Source organism: Giraffa tippelskirchi, chromosome 4 (genome assembly GCF_054371585.1).
Source record: "Giraffa tippelskirchi isolate mGirTip1 chromosome 4, T2T-mGirTip1v1.2.pri, whole genome shotgun sequence".
Classification (NCBI taxonomy): domain Eukaryota; kingdom Metazoa; phylum Chordata; class Mammalia; order Artiodactyla; family Giraffidae; genus Giraffa; species Giraffa tippelskirchi.
The window spans coordinates 135,540,195-135,556,387 of NC_137278.1; the positions used below are offsets into that span (position 1 = coordinate 135,540,195).

The following is a 16,193-nucleotide window of genomic DNA, read 5'->3' on the forward strand; positions in this document are numbered from 1 at the left end:
AGATAAGACTTCAGGATACAAATGATAAATCACGTGCATATTTATTACCACCCCCAGCCAACAATTTAATACCTATGCCTCACAGACAGTATAAGTCAGTAAAATCATCTTAAAGTAAAGGTCATGTTTTGTAGTAACAAAGAAAGCTCAACAACCTTCTACATGTATTCCTTTTAAATCACTATAGAGTAGTAAAGGCAGCTCTGAATTGGCCTCTACATTCCCCCTCCCATCATTCAGTAATAGTGATGTGCTGCTAAGTCGCTTCAGTCGTGTCCGACTCTGTGCGACCCCATAGACGGCAGCCCACCGGGCTCCGCAGTCCCTGGGATTCTCCAGGCAAGAATACTGGAGTGGGTTGCCATTTCCTTCTCCAGTGCATGAAAGGGAAAAGTGAAAGTGAAGTCGCTCAGTCGTGTCCAACTGTTATCGACCCCATGGACTGTAGCCTACCAGGCTCCTCCATCCATGGGATTCTCCAGGCAAGAGTACTGGAGTGGGGTGCAATTGCCTTCTCCAATAGTGATGTAAAACAACTTAATTATCCTCATGCAGGCCCACCTGGAAAAATATCCTCATTTCTAGCCTACCAAAAAGGCTGGGGCTAGACCACCTTCTTAAAATCCCTTAATTCAAAATAATGATGTTACCAATTGATAGATTCAGCAGTCACAGCCAGTGGTTGCTAAATACATAGTTCTTGCTCCTGTTTTTAGGAATCTAAGTTTTTAGGCTCCTCAAGCAAATCTGCATATAATATTTAATGTCTACCTCAACTTAGCTACTTTAGGGTGTAAAACTTAAATGTACAAGGTAAATATCTATAAATTTGATATGATAAAAAAATGACCAAGAAATTACCAAGCAATTTGCTTGATGCTAATAAATAGTTCTGTATGTGTGCATGCACACATACACATAGACTTATTTAAACTAACCCCCATAGTTTATATATAAACAGGGGGATAAAGGAGGAATGCTCCAAGCAACTCTCAGAACTAGCAGGACTTTAATATACAAATTGTATCTAATTCTGAGAAGCCAACATACAATGTTAAATATAACACATTTGATTTAGTGATAATGGATTTAAATGGATTGACTGAAACACTTAAGATTTCAGGTTGTAACTAAAGTGTGAATTTGCTTTTCATCTCCTCACAGTAGATAACCTATAAAGATAACTTCTAAATAAAGACAATTACTTCTTATGTTGAAAATATAAAAATCAAACCACTATCAAATCATAGTTTATCCTAGTCTTAATAACATAAAAATCAACCAATGAATTAAAAATATAAATAAAATTATTGTCTTGTTTTTGTATAAAAAGTGATGCAATGGCCAGCAAAGAATAAAATAGTGAAGAGTTTTTAACGGAAAAATAGATAAAGGTTATTTTCCTCCAAAGTTATCATTTAGTATTTTAGCCAATTTTTATTTATTTGTTAAACTGCTAGAATGTGAGAAATATTCACATTCAAACATAAGCCACAAAATTAGGTTTAAAATTTTTAATCATCAGTATTAGTTCCTCTCAAACAGTTATTATCTGTTATTACAGATTTTAAAAAATCAAAGTCAAACACTATTGGATAAACATATGAAGGATATCACTAAATGTGACTTTCAAGTCTAACAGTATTGTTCATTCAATAAACAAGCAAAGAAATACTATTAATATGTTAATAGAACATATAGAGTTAAGACTGCATCAAGGGGACTTTCCTGGTGGTCCAGTGGTCGGAGATCTCACATGCCTTGTGGCCACAAGAAAGAAGACTGCATCAAGAACACACAGCAGGCAGTGTCTTATTCAACAAGGAAATAATAGAAACATAAAACTAAGGTCAGTATCAACACAAGGAAAAGATGCCCTCGTCTCCCCAACTATTTAAAGGTGGCCAATATAATTAAATAAAAGAAAATTATTAAATGCATAAAATTTAGAAAAAAGTAAAGCTATCCCTACTTGCAGATGACATATTAGTATGTCCAAAAACTTTCTTAATCAATGATAACTAATATAAATGGCAAAACAATTGAGTAAGGCACCAGATTACAATAAAAAAAAAAACACAATAACTTTCATATAAACAGTAACTACTGAGAAGATACAATGGAAAACTACATTTACAATAGCAAGAAAAATGATAATATACTTAAGAATAAATTTAAGAAATGTCAAAAACCTATAAAAGGAAAACTATTTTATAAACTCCTGAATGACACAAAAGGATTTGAATAGAAGACTTCCATTTTTCCTGGATAGGTAAATGCAGTATCATCATTTCCATTCTCCTAAGGCGATTGTTTTTAATTTAATATGATCCCCATTTTTTAAAAAAAGCTTTTTTCTGAAACTAGAACAAATTAACACTAAAAGTGAAAGTGAAAGTCCCTCAGTCATGTCTGACTCTTTGCAACCCCATGGACTATACAGTCCATGGAATTCTCCAGGCCAGAATACTGGAGTGCATAGCCTTTCCCTTCTCCAGGGGATCTTCCCAACCCAGGGATCGAACCCAGGTCTCTCGCATTGCAGGTGGATTCTTTACCAGCTGAGCCACAAGGGAAGCCCAAGAATACTGAAGTGGAGAGCCTATCCCTTCTCCAGGGGCTCTTCCCCGATCCAGGAACCAAACTGGGGTCTCCTGTATTGCAGGTGGATTCTTTACCAACTGAGCTATCAGGGAAGTCAACACTCAAGTTCATATTAAAACAACAACCACAAAATTCTTGTTTAAAAAAAAAAAGAACTATGAGATGAGAATGGCACTACCAAATACTAAAACATGCTATATAAAGTCACAATAATTACAATACAGTGAGATACCATTTCTTAAATCTCTAGATCAGGAAAACCTCAAAAGCTTGACAAACGTATGGCAAAGATATGGGAAACAAGCATTCTCATATACTGCTGATGGGAATGCAAAATAGTTCTCTCCTACCTGGAGAGAATCTACCAGGAATTTGGCAGTATTTATTAATACAATCGGAGAAGGCAATGGCACCACACTCCAGTACTCTTGCCTGGAAAATCCCATGGATGGAGGAGCCTGGTAGGCTGCAGTCCATGGGGTCGTGAAGAGTGGGACACGACTGAGCAACTTCACTTTCACTTTTCACTTTCATGCATTGGAGAAGGAAATGGCAACCCACTCCAGTGTTCTTGCCTGGAAAATCCCAGGGATGGCGGAGCCTGGTAGGCTGCTGTCTATGGGATTGCACAGAGTCGGACACGACTAAAGCAGCAGCATTAATACAATACATATGCATTTACTATTTGATTATGACATCAACCCCCACTTTTGCAATTTACTCTGTAGATACACCCCCAAAAATTTGAAAATAGGTTTGTATAGGCTACCAGATTTGCAGATTATTCATATGGCATTATTTGCTATTGTAAAATACTGGGAACAACCTAAGCGTCATTATATAGGAGACTGGACGTATAAAGTAAGATATATTCACACAGTGCAATACTATGCAGCTGTAAAAGGGGGGAATTTTATGAATTTACTAATAGCCAAGGTACACTAAATTAAAAAAAGCAAAATAAAAAGTAGTGTGCAGTCTTCATTCTAAAATGGGGAACTAAAAATACATGTCTGTATGGCCTTACTTTTATAAAAACAAAACAAAAAAAACCAGGAAGGATAACCAGAAACTGGTTGGTTACCAACAGAGCATGGGCAGGAGTGGGGGAGAAGTGGTAGGGAAGTAAATAAGGTAGAGGGTAACCTCCAAGTGTATCTGTGCTTCAATTTTGATTTTAGAATCTTATTAAGAGTTTTACATATTCATAGATAAAATTAAAGGAACAAATAATGGGGAAAACAGAAAGCTGAATACAAAAGGAAAAAATATGAACTTTAATGTTTTAAGTGAAAACAACACCCAGAAAAAAAGAATCCAAACACTGTGAATTTTTTAACACAGTTATTAACTAATATAAGTCAGTCTGAATATAAAAAGAAATGCAAACAAATCTGCAACTCTACTTCACAGGTTTGTTGTTTGTAGTGGTATGGGTATTAACGATTCTGAAACTATTCTCTTTGTGTTACGAACTAACAAGACAAATACACTGGTGTTAGAAACTTGTGTTCTAAAGACAGTTGAAGGAAGATACATGGAGTGGAAGAAGGCAAGAGAAAACTTGTGCAGACTTAATTAGAGATATCAGTATAGCCTTGTGATTTGCACCATATGTATATTTATATTTAAAAAAGTAAACTTTCTAATTTTGTCCTCTGAAAGGGCCTAGAAGAAAAGATAACCCAATAACAATGAGCACATCTACCACCCAGTTCTTGGATTCTATATATCATTCCACATCAAAAGGAACCAGGACTTCTAGAAGAAATAGCTGATGCCACAAAAGAAAAGCAAAACACAGTTGACTTTAGAAGATCTTCTTTCGTCAGAAAGTAAGAAAGAGCTAAGAAATAATAATAACTTGTTAAAAAATACAAAGGAGGCAGCTTGAATGGGCTCCTCTTGGCCAAACTTCAGCAGCAAAATATAACAGACTTTAACCCACTATATAATATAAATACTTAATAAACAACAATATTTTCCTTATCATAGATTGCCAACTAATGTAGATGAAATGATAAAATTAGACAATAAATATCATATGGTCATCATAACTGATTCAGACAAGATTCATCAATCGATATTTGAACTACTGGGCAAAACTGTGATGGTGAGCAAGGTACTTACAGTCTCAAAGCACATCTCTGAGGATTACTGGCGGATTACAAAAGAGAAAATGGAAACTTTACAGTGGATAAACCAGGAGGACACCACCTTAACCAAAGCTATTATTAGCAATAATAGGACAAAATAACATCACATGCTTCCTGCCAAAAATGCTTAACCTAATCCTGAAATCTAATCCTGAAAAAAACCTCAGAAAAATCCAAATTTTATAATATAGTTGGCTTTTATTCTTCAAAAATGGTAATATCACAGAAGACTGGAGAATTAAAGATGTGACAACTAAATGTGATGCAAGATTACCGTTTAAGGATGGGTTGGTATGACTGCTATAAAAGACATCTTTGGGGCAACTGGTAAAATTTGAATAAGATTTGTATGTAATACAAATAATACAACTATATTCACGTTGCTTTTTGAAACTGATCATTACACTATTATTACAATAATCAAATTCAGAAAACTTAACGTGAATATAGTCATATTATCTGTATCCCCAATGGCTCAAGGGGTAAAGTATCTGCCTGCAATGCAGGAGACACAGGTTGATGCCTCGGTCAAGAAGATCCCCTGGAGAAGGAAATGGCAACCCACTCCAGTATTCTTGCCTGGAGAATCCCATGGACAGAGGAGCCAGCAGGCTACACAGTCCATAGGATTGCAAAGAGTTGGACACAACTGAGTGACTAAACATGCAGGTATGCACGCTATTATTATATAAGATAACGTTTTTGTTCTTAAGTAATATACACTTATATTTAGGAGGAAAGGGCAGTTTAACTGTAATGGCAGCAAATGATTAAATGACAATAACAACAACAATAAGTGTACATACATATACAACATCACATATAAAAAGGAAACTACAAAGCAAATACGGCAAAACAATTGGTCAATATAAATAAAGTGTAAAAAAGAATGTACATATAGATAGCAAAAAAAATTAACAATTTTGAAAAAAGAAAACTTGGGAAGAAAAGAAAATGATAGGTTTATTATTTCTCTGAAAATGATAGGTTTATTATTTCTCTCTCAATCAGATTCTTATTACTATATTAATACACTGCAATGTAGAGCTACCTGGAAAAACTACTCAAAAATTCAGAAGTTTGACTTTTTAATGGCGTAAACTAAAAAGATTATACCAAACCACTTAAGCACTCTTGACCTATTACTTGTGAGTACACTTGGAGGTACAGCCTGCTAATGTACTAAACATTGTTTATGAAATACTTAGTGGTCTGATCTGAGCTCAAGTACTTTGAAAATTCACTTGATCTAGTAATCATTATGAAAAGTGTGATCAACTTGGGCATTAGTACTGACACATTTAAATTCAGCCCCATTTTTAAAGTACTACAGGTTAGGGACCAAACTGCAGTCTCGTTTTTGTCCTATTTTAACAGAAAAATGTTCCCACTGACCTCATATTAACATAAAATATTTATATTAACATTTTATTTAAAATAACCAATTGGCTAGGAGAGGGGCAAAAACAAATTTCATCTGAAAACACCCCACCATGAAAGATGCATATATTATAACTATCTAATAAACATCATCTCTGTGCAGAGCAACTGACCATTGAACAGTGTAAGTAAGAATTTACCAAGTACAATAGTTAAGAACTCAGAAAGAAAGAAGAGAATTAAAGATAACTTGCCATGTAGCACAATAAGGTATGCTGCTGCTGCTGCTGCTGCTAAGTCGCTTCAGTCATATATTCAATCAAAAGATTCTTACACAACTTTTTTCAAATCCTGCTTCATAAAAAGCAACGTTTTGGTTTGGTCCCTTTATATGGTAATTTAAAAAGTCATTTATTAAAAGAAACAAAAGGTAAACATTCCTAGGTCATGGAATATACTTGAAGATATTTAACAACTGTGGATGATGTAGGGTTATGTCTAAGACAATGCTTCGTAAAATGTTAAGTAAGTCTCTACAGCCAGGGATGGGAATGGAAACGTAAGGGGGAGAAAGTGTGGTTTGAAAATACATAAAATAAACCTTACTGGGTGGCAGTTATGGCTGATGCTTAGGATTGAAAGCTGGATATAACCTACAGCCTTTTTTTTTTCAAAGTAGCCCATATGCTCCAGAAGAAGAGTTTGAATGGTATAAAGAAATTCTTTTCTAAATTTATTTTTTTATGAGAGTAAATAACAGCAATTACTTCTGAAATTTGAAATGATAAAACTAAAATCTCACACATGAAAATGGTTTGAAAAATGAAGATTAAGTGCATGAAACAAAATAAGCTATTGCTAGTATTGTTATTTTTAAAGGAATTTATATGATGTAAGTTAACTCCCCTAAGCAGTATTGACATAGACCAACAAAATCCTCACAAAGAGGAAAAAGCATTCACTAAATTCAATAAAATAAATGGCATTCCATTTGGGGGAAATATTACAAAAGTCCTATTTTTTTAAAAAAGCTAGATATTAAGAAAATTTTATTTTTAATTAATTTTTTAAAATCCAAATTACTATATAAATACATTTAGGATAAGTTCAAATTGGTAGTTCATTTATGCCTTTTTCCTCCCTCAACTGAAGTGGTGCCGTTGTGTTATCTTCTCTATAGTCCAGAAACAAAATACAGTGGATCTAGGCTCTGCTTAGAGATGACAGGTGCAGCCTGAGCAGGTGCTCCTGGACCAGGTGTCACCTAGAGGTTTTGTTCTGGATGCAGCCCTGGAGAACATGTGGATGCCAAGTTAAACCAGTTATCTCAGCAACTAAGTCGGTTTAATTACAATACTTAGATCAGCTGCTCTCAAACTTCAGTGTGCTTAAGAATCACCTGGGGCATACTTTTAAAAAATACAGGGTTTTATTTAGATCATTAATATTTAAAAACCCTGATCAATCTTAACACCACTAAAACAGGACAACTAAACATTATATGCCACATAATGTGATGAAAGCATGGCACTACCTGTTAAAGAATGGAGAAAGAAACGGCAACCCACTCCAGTATTCTTGCCTGGAGAATTCCATGGACAGAGGAGCCTGAAGGGCTACAGTCTATGGGGTCCCAAGAGTCGGACGCGACTGAGGGACTAAACTCACACATACCTATTAAAGAATGCCTAAAACACTAAACTTGAATTTTTTCAACATTTAGATCTAATGTTAATAGTTTTTAGGAAATGGATTCAGGGGATAGAGGAACAGGTTAATTGACACTAGAAGGAAGCAGTCAACCAAATCCAGAATTTAGGGCATTCTAAAGAAAGATCCACTTTGGTATTCTGGTCTGGGAAATCCCATGGACAGAGAAGCCTGGTGGGCTACTTCCGTGGGGTTGCATAGAGTCGGACATGACTTAGGAACTAAACAACAACAACAACAAAGGACAACTGACCCCATTATTTCAATAAACCAATGGCATGACAGGAAAAGGGAATTGTCAAGAGACTAATGAGATAAAAAGGCCAATACAAGAGATTCAGCCCCACCATAAAATTCTCTTGCAGGAAGATGGGGTAGACCTGCAAACACTGACTTAGATATTAATTGAAGTATGAATCTAGCATTTAGGGGCAATAATTCATAATGCAGCATCTACTCCTAGATATCACTAAGAGATTTCAGTTCCAGCAATAGATCTCTGCCATGTATCTAGTCACAAGGAGCATATATAATGAAGAACTGAATTAACTTTGAATTCATAGCATAATGAATACTCAAAAAGTATCCAAGCACAAGCGACATTTTTTAATGTTTGAAACCAAAAAAATATATGTTAAGACTCCATTTCAATAACAAAGTTCTTCAAAAACACAGTAATAAAATTCACAAAATCTGAAAGTTACTGAGAGCGACAATTTGCTCTGAACCATCTGTTTATTTCAGGTCCCCCAAAAGTTTCATTTACTAAGAGAATCCATTAATAAACTTTATGATAGGTAATCAATATGAGCATCAATCAACATATATACACTTTTGTGTACTTCTGACCAAAAAGAATCAACCTGCCTACTTACTGGGTTCTACTATGGATAACTGAACTAGCCATGTTATTTACATTTATTTTAAATTCTAAAGCCAGTACTTTTTTGTTTTCAATAAAAATTACACTTACAATTTCAAACCATAAAATATTTGATGACAATCTTTAATTCTAACATCTCTATTTTTATCTCCAGGAAGCTTGGTCCTTAAACCAAAAGCTACTTCTAAACAGCTTTCCCTGAAATCAAAATTCATAATTATGATCTCGGTTTTTAAAATAGTAAAAGCTGAAGCATATACCGACTTTAGCATTAGCATGTCTGCTACATTTCAATAAAAATCATTACTATGCTACAAAACAATGTGACCAATGATTCGGCTACCTTTCTCTCCTTGGCAATGAACACAAGATAATTTTAATGTCCCCTATTCAAACAACTATTTAAGTGTTAACAATATAATTTTGCACAGCCATTGATAAAGATAAACAACTTAATAGCTCCATAAAAATCATTTAAATCTGTATTTATATGTCTATATAAATACACATAATTACCTCTCATTTCTCATTTTCCACACTTAAAATTTTCTTCCTTAACTCTCATTTATTCTAGCTCAGGGTTTCCCAAACTGTGCTCCACAAAACTTAGTAGGTGTTCCTCAAACACTCCCCTGAGATGAGTGGTGATGTTTGGGAACCACCATTTACTACAGGTGGCAGGAGGGAGGTAATAGTGTTTCTCCAAATTGTCTTAGGATCCACAATGCAAAGTAACCAAATAAAGCCTCTACAAACTCCCTCAATAAAGTAACACAAATTTAGCATTATTATAATGCTCATATTCATTTTGCTTTTCAAGGACATTTCAGGGAAACAATTGTTTCATATAGCACAAATTAGGAATCTCCACTCTTAACTAAATACCCAAGAGTGTGGTGAGGATGGTGGTGGCAAATCAAAGAAATAGAGACCCCCCCCCCAACTCCATATGTCCCAATTCAAACAAACCTTATTTTTACTATACCACTCAAGAAAATGCCCAGTAAGCAGCCTCCCCAAATAATACTAAAAACTCTAAATACTTTACCTAAAAACATATATTGAGTACTTACTCACTGACCAATGCATTTAAATTCCAGTGAATTAAAATGTTTTTCCTTCCTTTTCCAACTTCCATTATAATTCCATTTCAGATTATAAAATATTCTCAGAAGTGATATACTTCTCTATCAAAGTTACAGTGGATTTCACACACAACCAACTATGAAAACACTGAATCCATAACAGAGATGAGGTAGGATTATAAAAAAGTGATTCTCTTTAGAAACAGACATTTTTACTTAACGGCTAAGGCAGAAAATTTAAATGCAAAAAAAATACCAACATTTCTGGGAGTTACAGTTAAGTTCTTAGTTTGCATCCTCAGTGAAACTATCCACCCTGGAAAGAGCTAGATTTATTTCTACTTGAGGGCAAATTTAAGTTGTTCAGAACATGGTTTCTAAGACACAACACCAGCCTAGCTGAGGTCTGATAAAAGTCTTTCAACTTTTTCTACTTCCCACTTCTCCTTTCAACAATTTTACACACCTTCTAAAATGTAACAGAATATCAGATGATATTGAAATCAGATTTGTTCAAAATGAAGGACATAGTTTATAAAATTAATTTTTAAATGCATATGTAAATAATTTATTTAGATAGTTTTTCTTCCAGCCTCCATATTACTTTCATTCCTTAAATAAGGAGAGCAAATCGCCATTTATCAATTCTATTGATACACAAACTCAATGTATTAATTTACTTATTTATTAAAATTTTGAAGCATTCTTTCATTTAACATCAAGTGATTCATAAAAGGCTTTTTCTTAAAAAGTGATCTACATAGTAGATACTAACTATTCAACACACAAGTGTATTCATTCTATTTACCTGATAAATGCAGACTTTCATTGCTATAATTTAAGGGAGGGCTTCATCCACCAAGGGGGAAAAAGAAGAATAAATTCACAATAAAACTGAAAACTCTACAGTTAAGTTTCTGACTATTCCAAAGGTAGGTACATGTAAAACAGTTGTAAGAAAACCAGCAATATACAGTTTTGTACAACAAATTTTTTAAGTCCAAGATACTCTACCTCTTTTTCAAAAAGTCAAGTGTTATAATAGAAACATCAAGTTAACCTTGACTATAGCTGTACTGTTGGCATAAGTAAGCTAAAACAAAATTGTTCAACTAAAATACCTGAAATATTTACCTAAGTCTTCACATCAAGGTTTTAAATTCTAAACAAAAAGAGCTGTAAATTGTCCCCCAATATTAGCACCAAAACAGAACAAAAATATAAAACTAACTGAATAAATAAAGAACACATTGACTATAAATACACTCAGGCATAAATTTAACCATAAGTAATCTTCAATTATATTTTAATTTCTTAAAATAATTTGTGACTAGAAAAGCGAAATCATAATCGACTGATTAAATATTACTGAACACATGTCAAGAATACAACTATTTTGTTGAATTAACAAATGCCTCTAAAGCCATTTAGACTTTTCTGTGCTTTAACTTCTTCATCTATAAAATGTAGGAAGTTATATCTTATCTTTCTAAACTTATAAAGATAGTTCAATAATAAATATCTGTAGAATATACTGAGATGTACATGCCAAGAAAGGAACTAAGTAAAACAAAATATATAGACATCATAGATGAGCAACAACCAGACTTTTAAATGCCAATGTTAAAACAGTCGATTGCATTTTTAATTTTAGACTGTGAGAAATTTTTGTAAACAATCTACAACTGAATAATGTCTGATACAATCAAGCTAACTTTAGGCAGACAATTAAACTCAAGTCTCTATATTTAATGTCTATGCATCAAAATGAACACAAAAATGCTAGTGTGTATATATATATACACACACACACATATACAGATATATATGTGCACACACACCAGCGCATTAGCTTGCTCTTCTTTATTTAAATGTAGTATCTTGAAACTACGTCATCAAATACTAGGCTAACAACTACCCATCTAATTAATAATGAAACTACAGAAGAATGTCAGCAAATATTAAACTTGCAGAGTAAATAAGAACACATGGAATGACAATCTTATAGAAATCAAATGAAACAGCAGTTTATATGTTTTAAAAAATTGGTCCACCTGTGATTTACAAAACACACTACATTATCTACTCATCAGAAACCATGATATCCAATTCAATATATCAAAGAGGGAACTTACAAAGTCACTTGATTACGTTTCTTACTATGAAGAGGCACTCTTATGGTTAAGTAACAGAATTACTGTGAAAGCTTGGCATCCTATCTGCCAGTTAAGATTTTTCAGAGGAAGGTGTAAAACCTAGCATAATACATGTCCTCTAACTGAGCAATATTACACCACTATGGAAAAAAATCTTCCAAGGTTGGTAGTACCCAGTTTGTGACCAGCATATTTCTTTTGTATTTCTTTACAAGCCATGCAAATCTTCACATGGTTTTATTTTCCAAAACAAATGCTTCAACTTTTTTCCTAGTAGCCTAGCTACAACCCTACAAAAACAAACCTGGAAAGTGACATATAGAGGAAAAACAAGTTTAGCTAAGGACACAGTTCAAAATGTAGCTTCTAATAAGAGCATAAAACTCAAACTGATCTGAGAACAATGTAAAGAGTTCCAAACAATCTGGAAACTATATAGTTAAAAATAGTACCTTTAAGTATAATCAATGGATGATATGATCCAAAGATAGAAATCACAACTGGAAAAACAGTATTTATGTAACTTGTAATAAACTGGGAGTTCTTCAGAAAAACACATATCCCATGAAACACATATATCATACAGTACCTTCTGGATACTAAAATCAATAAATTATCCAGTAAGTATTAGATATAACTTTAAAACATATATTTTAAACGGTCTAAAACTCAAATGATTCAAACCTATTATCAGAAAATCAGGACATGTATTAACAGTACTCCTCAGTATTATAACTGAAAAAATAAGTTATCACCACAAATGAAAAATTCTCTACTTCTCACCACATTACAAAATCAACAGTTTCGGAGGTTAATTTAGTTTTACTTTGTTTTTCGTTTCAATTCTTTATTTTAAAAAGCACTCTGACACATGCCATCACACTCACAAGAGATAACTAACCATATTTAATATTTTCTAGACGTCTGTGCAACTCAGTAACTACTCACAAAGTTCTGGGAACTCTTCAGCTTCAAGCCTGAAGTCAATCTAAGACAGCCAATAGAAAGCACACCTGTGCAATTACTGCATTTCCTATTCCAGAATGCTGAACATGAACACAGTGTATCCACATTTGGATACTGCATTTGGAGCAATGATAAATGCAAAACTCAAATTATACAGTAGCCACACTACCTAAAAAAGGCCATCTTATAACATCATTATTAAGAAACAAAAAATATGAAAAGCATTATTTTAGTGTTAAATAACAAACACCAACTAAAGAACCTCTGGATAACTAAATATGAAAAATAAATGATGACCTCATAATACATTACAATATGAAAATATTCCTAGGAGAAAAACTCAGGAAAATTAATGCTGAATCACAAAATATATTGTCTAAACTGTAGTGCATGCCAACTAAACAAGAAATGTACTTTGTCAAATAGTCAAAAAAGGGGGAGAATGAAAGAAAATCCCAACTATAGTATTCCATTTTGTAGCATCCCTAATTTTCCTAAATAGATAATAATCCTTTTAAATGTTTTTCAGTCAGTCAAAAATTTCAAAAACCATAAGAATTTCTTTAAAAAAAAAAACAATCCTGAACACTTAAGGCACCAACATGCTATGCTATGCAAACATATTCTACTGAAAAACTACTCAGTAACACGGTTCCACATAGAGGTTTCATTTTTTAACAAAATCTTCAAGTCAGAATTTTAAAAGGCAAAGGAGTTTCCAAAACAAAGAAAAAATTTCCCAAGGGATACAAAGTTTCATTAACTATCCTGACTCTTTTACTAAGCATCACCTTTCTGCCCCTCTGTGGATATCAAGCAATCAATAACAATGTCACAAAAGAATGTTTATCAAGATTGGGGGTGGGGTGTCACCTGTAATGATTCTGTATGAAAAATGTAAACAATCCTAAAATAGGTGAGGAAAACTTTCACCTTCTTAGAATCTCCCTTGTGGATATTTAATGTTTCTCAGACTGAAATTAGGAAAAGTTTGGAAACTGATGTGCAAGGTTTGTTTCTTGCTTGGGGCTTTTCTTTTTTCTTTTTGCTAAAACAAATCTCCCCATAAGTCCCTTATTTCCCAACACTGTTGGAAGAGTCACTACTACTCACCGCAAGTAATACTGTTTTAAAGCAAAGGCAGCGTTAGAACAACTTCTGGGAAAGTTGAACTCTTCCACAATTTCTCCCCACTGATTCTTCTCAGAAACCTGTTAAAAACACAGCCACACTTGTCTGAAAGTGCACAATTCAAGAAAACTCTAACCTAACTCTGAAATAAATACCCATTCTACAGAGATCTGCAGATCCCTCAGGAATCGGTGGGTGATTCTGCTCGATCCGTAAGAGTAGCTAAGCAAGGGCTGCTTGAATCACTGTGTTTTCACCCGAGAACCCTGTATTTAATAGCACTTGTTTTGTTTTGGGGGGCGGAAGGGGGGTGTTGGTGGGTTTGTTTTGTTTTTGAAGCCCGGACAATAACCAATCGCAAGTCCCTCTGTCGCCCCCTTTTAAATCTCAACGCGGTCCGTTTACACTAAAAAAAAAAAAAAAAAGTTCAAAAGGATCAATACTGTTCCGGACAGCGACGTCCGCAGGTTCTGGGGGGGCCGGGGCCGGGGCCGATTCCGATCCCTCTCCCAGATCTATCCATCTCCATAGGCCCTTCTTTGAGGCCTACAGCTTCTGCCTAGCCTTGAAGCCTAAGATGGCTATTTGGAGACAGGTCCTGGTTTCTTTTGTTAGCTGTATAAACCGAGGGCGACGGGGCCGAGGCTGTGCCCCCGGCTGCCGGGATCATTTCGCAGCCGATTATCGATGTTAAACCTGCCCGCGCTAATTTTGAGTTGCACGAAAACTGCTCTCAGAGTCTGTGTGTCTCTGTGTCTCCGCCTGTGCTAGAGCGGCAGCGGCGGCAGAGCTGACTCGCGAGCGAGCGGGCGGGCGGGCGCGGGGCGGGCGCGGGGCTCGGGCGGGCGCCCCGCACGCCCGCACTTCCCGCCGCGGCGCTCAGACCCCGCCGGGCCGGCCGAGCACCGGGCAGGGCGCGAGCCGGCGCCGGGCCGCCCGCCCGCCGAGCCCCGCGCCCGCCGCGCGCACGCGAGCCACCAGGCCAAAAACAGCCCCGCCGCCGTCCGCCTCCGTGCCACCGGCTGGGAGCGAAAAGAACGCCTCTGGCCCCCGCAGGCCACCCCCCCGGCCCCGAGCGCCCACTCCGGGGTCAAAGGAGACTTTTTGGAGGAGGCCAGCGAGAGGGAAATACAAATTAAAACTTCCACTCACCTTCGCGAATCCGCCTAAAGTAGTGACTCTGGTGTAGAGACCGTGAAGATCCAGCTCCTTCCCACCCACCGCAGGGATTTTTTTAAAAGGCGACCTGCGGGAGAGAGAAAGCCCCGCACTTGTCAGCCGGGACCCCGCGGCGGCCCGAGCGGGAGAGCCCCGTTCGCCCCGGCTCGCCCCGGCGCTGCCCCCCCGGTTCTGCTCTCACCCTCTGCTGTGGTGGAACTGCCGCAGCTCGTCCAGGAAAGCGAGTCCCTTTCTCCGCTCGTCCGGAGGCGCCTTCCCCGTCGAGTTTGCCATTATTTTTTCAAAGGAGGTTTTAAAAAAACCCAGATCGGTGTTTTAAAAGCGCCCCCCGCTCCCAGCGCTTCCTACCAGAGCCCGGAGCCCATTCCTCGGCCGGCGGCGGCGGGGCTCAGTCATGGGCCGGCGGTGGCGGCGGCGGCGGCGGCGGCGGCGGCGCAGGGAGGGAGGGAGGGAGGGGGAGGAGGAGGAGGAGGAGGGGAAGGAGGGAGCAGGAGGCCAGGGGGAGAGGAGGGAAGGAGGGAGGGGAATTTCTAAAAAAGTTTAAAGAAATCGGAGCGAAACTAGAGGGGCAGGCGACTGCCGGATCCGCGCGAAGCCGCGGGGCGAGCGCGGCCCCCACCCCTTCCTTCCCTCCCTCCCGCGGCCCGGCTCTCGCCCGCCTCTCAGCGCCGCCGGCTCAGGCGGCTCAGCCCGGGGACGCGATTCAACATGGTGCTGCTGCCGGGGGCGCGCGAGCGGGCGAGGGGAAAGGCGAGCCGACGGTGAGGGGCCGGGGTGGCCGGAGGCCCGGGAGTTTCGGCGGCCGCGGCGGCGGCGGCGGCGGCGGCGGCGGCGGGGCTGGGGCAGGCGGGGCTGGGGGTGGGGAGGGGGAGGTCTGTGTGGTGGTTTGTGGAAAGCGGGGTGACAGCGTGTATTCCGGCCGCAGCTCCGCGGGGCCCTCGCA

At 37.5% G+C, this 16,193-nt stretch overlaps 1 protein-coding gene across 3 annotated transcripts in view; it reads right to left on the bottom strand.

Annotated features, from left to right (window-relative positions):
- ARID2 (AT-rich interaction domain 2) overlaps positions 1-15,849 on the bottom strand; it is a 195,377-nt gene extending 179,528 nt beyond the window's left edge. For all 3 annotated transcript variants that reach the window (XR_014051524.1, XM_081483139.1, XM_081483140.1), the window contains exons 1-3: positions 15,432-15,849; positions 15,224-15,317; positions 14,054-14,151 (exon numbers count right to left, since the gene is read on the bottom strand). Coding sequence is in view for 1 of the 3 variants with exons in the window: in XM_081483139.1 (XP_081339265.1) it covers positions 14,054-14,151; positions 15,224-15,317; positions 15,432-15,523 (284 nt within the window). In the remaining 2 variants the exon portion in view is untranslated. The remainder of the gene's footprint in view (positions 1-14,053; positions 14,152-15,223; positions 15,318-15,431) is intronic.
- Positions 15,850-16,193: the final 344 nt, after the last annotated feature.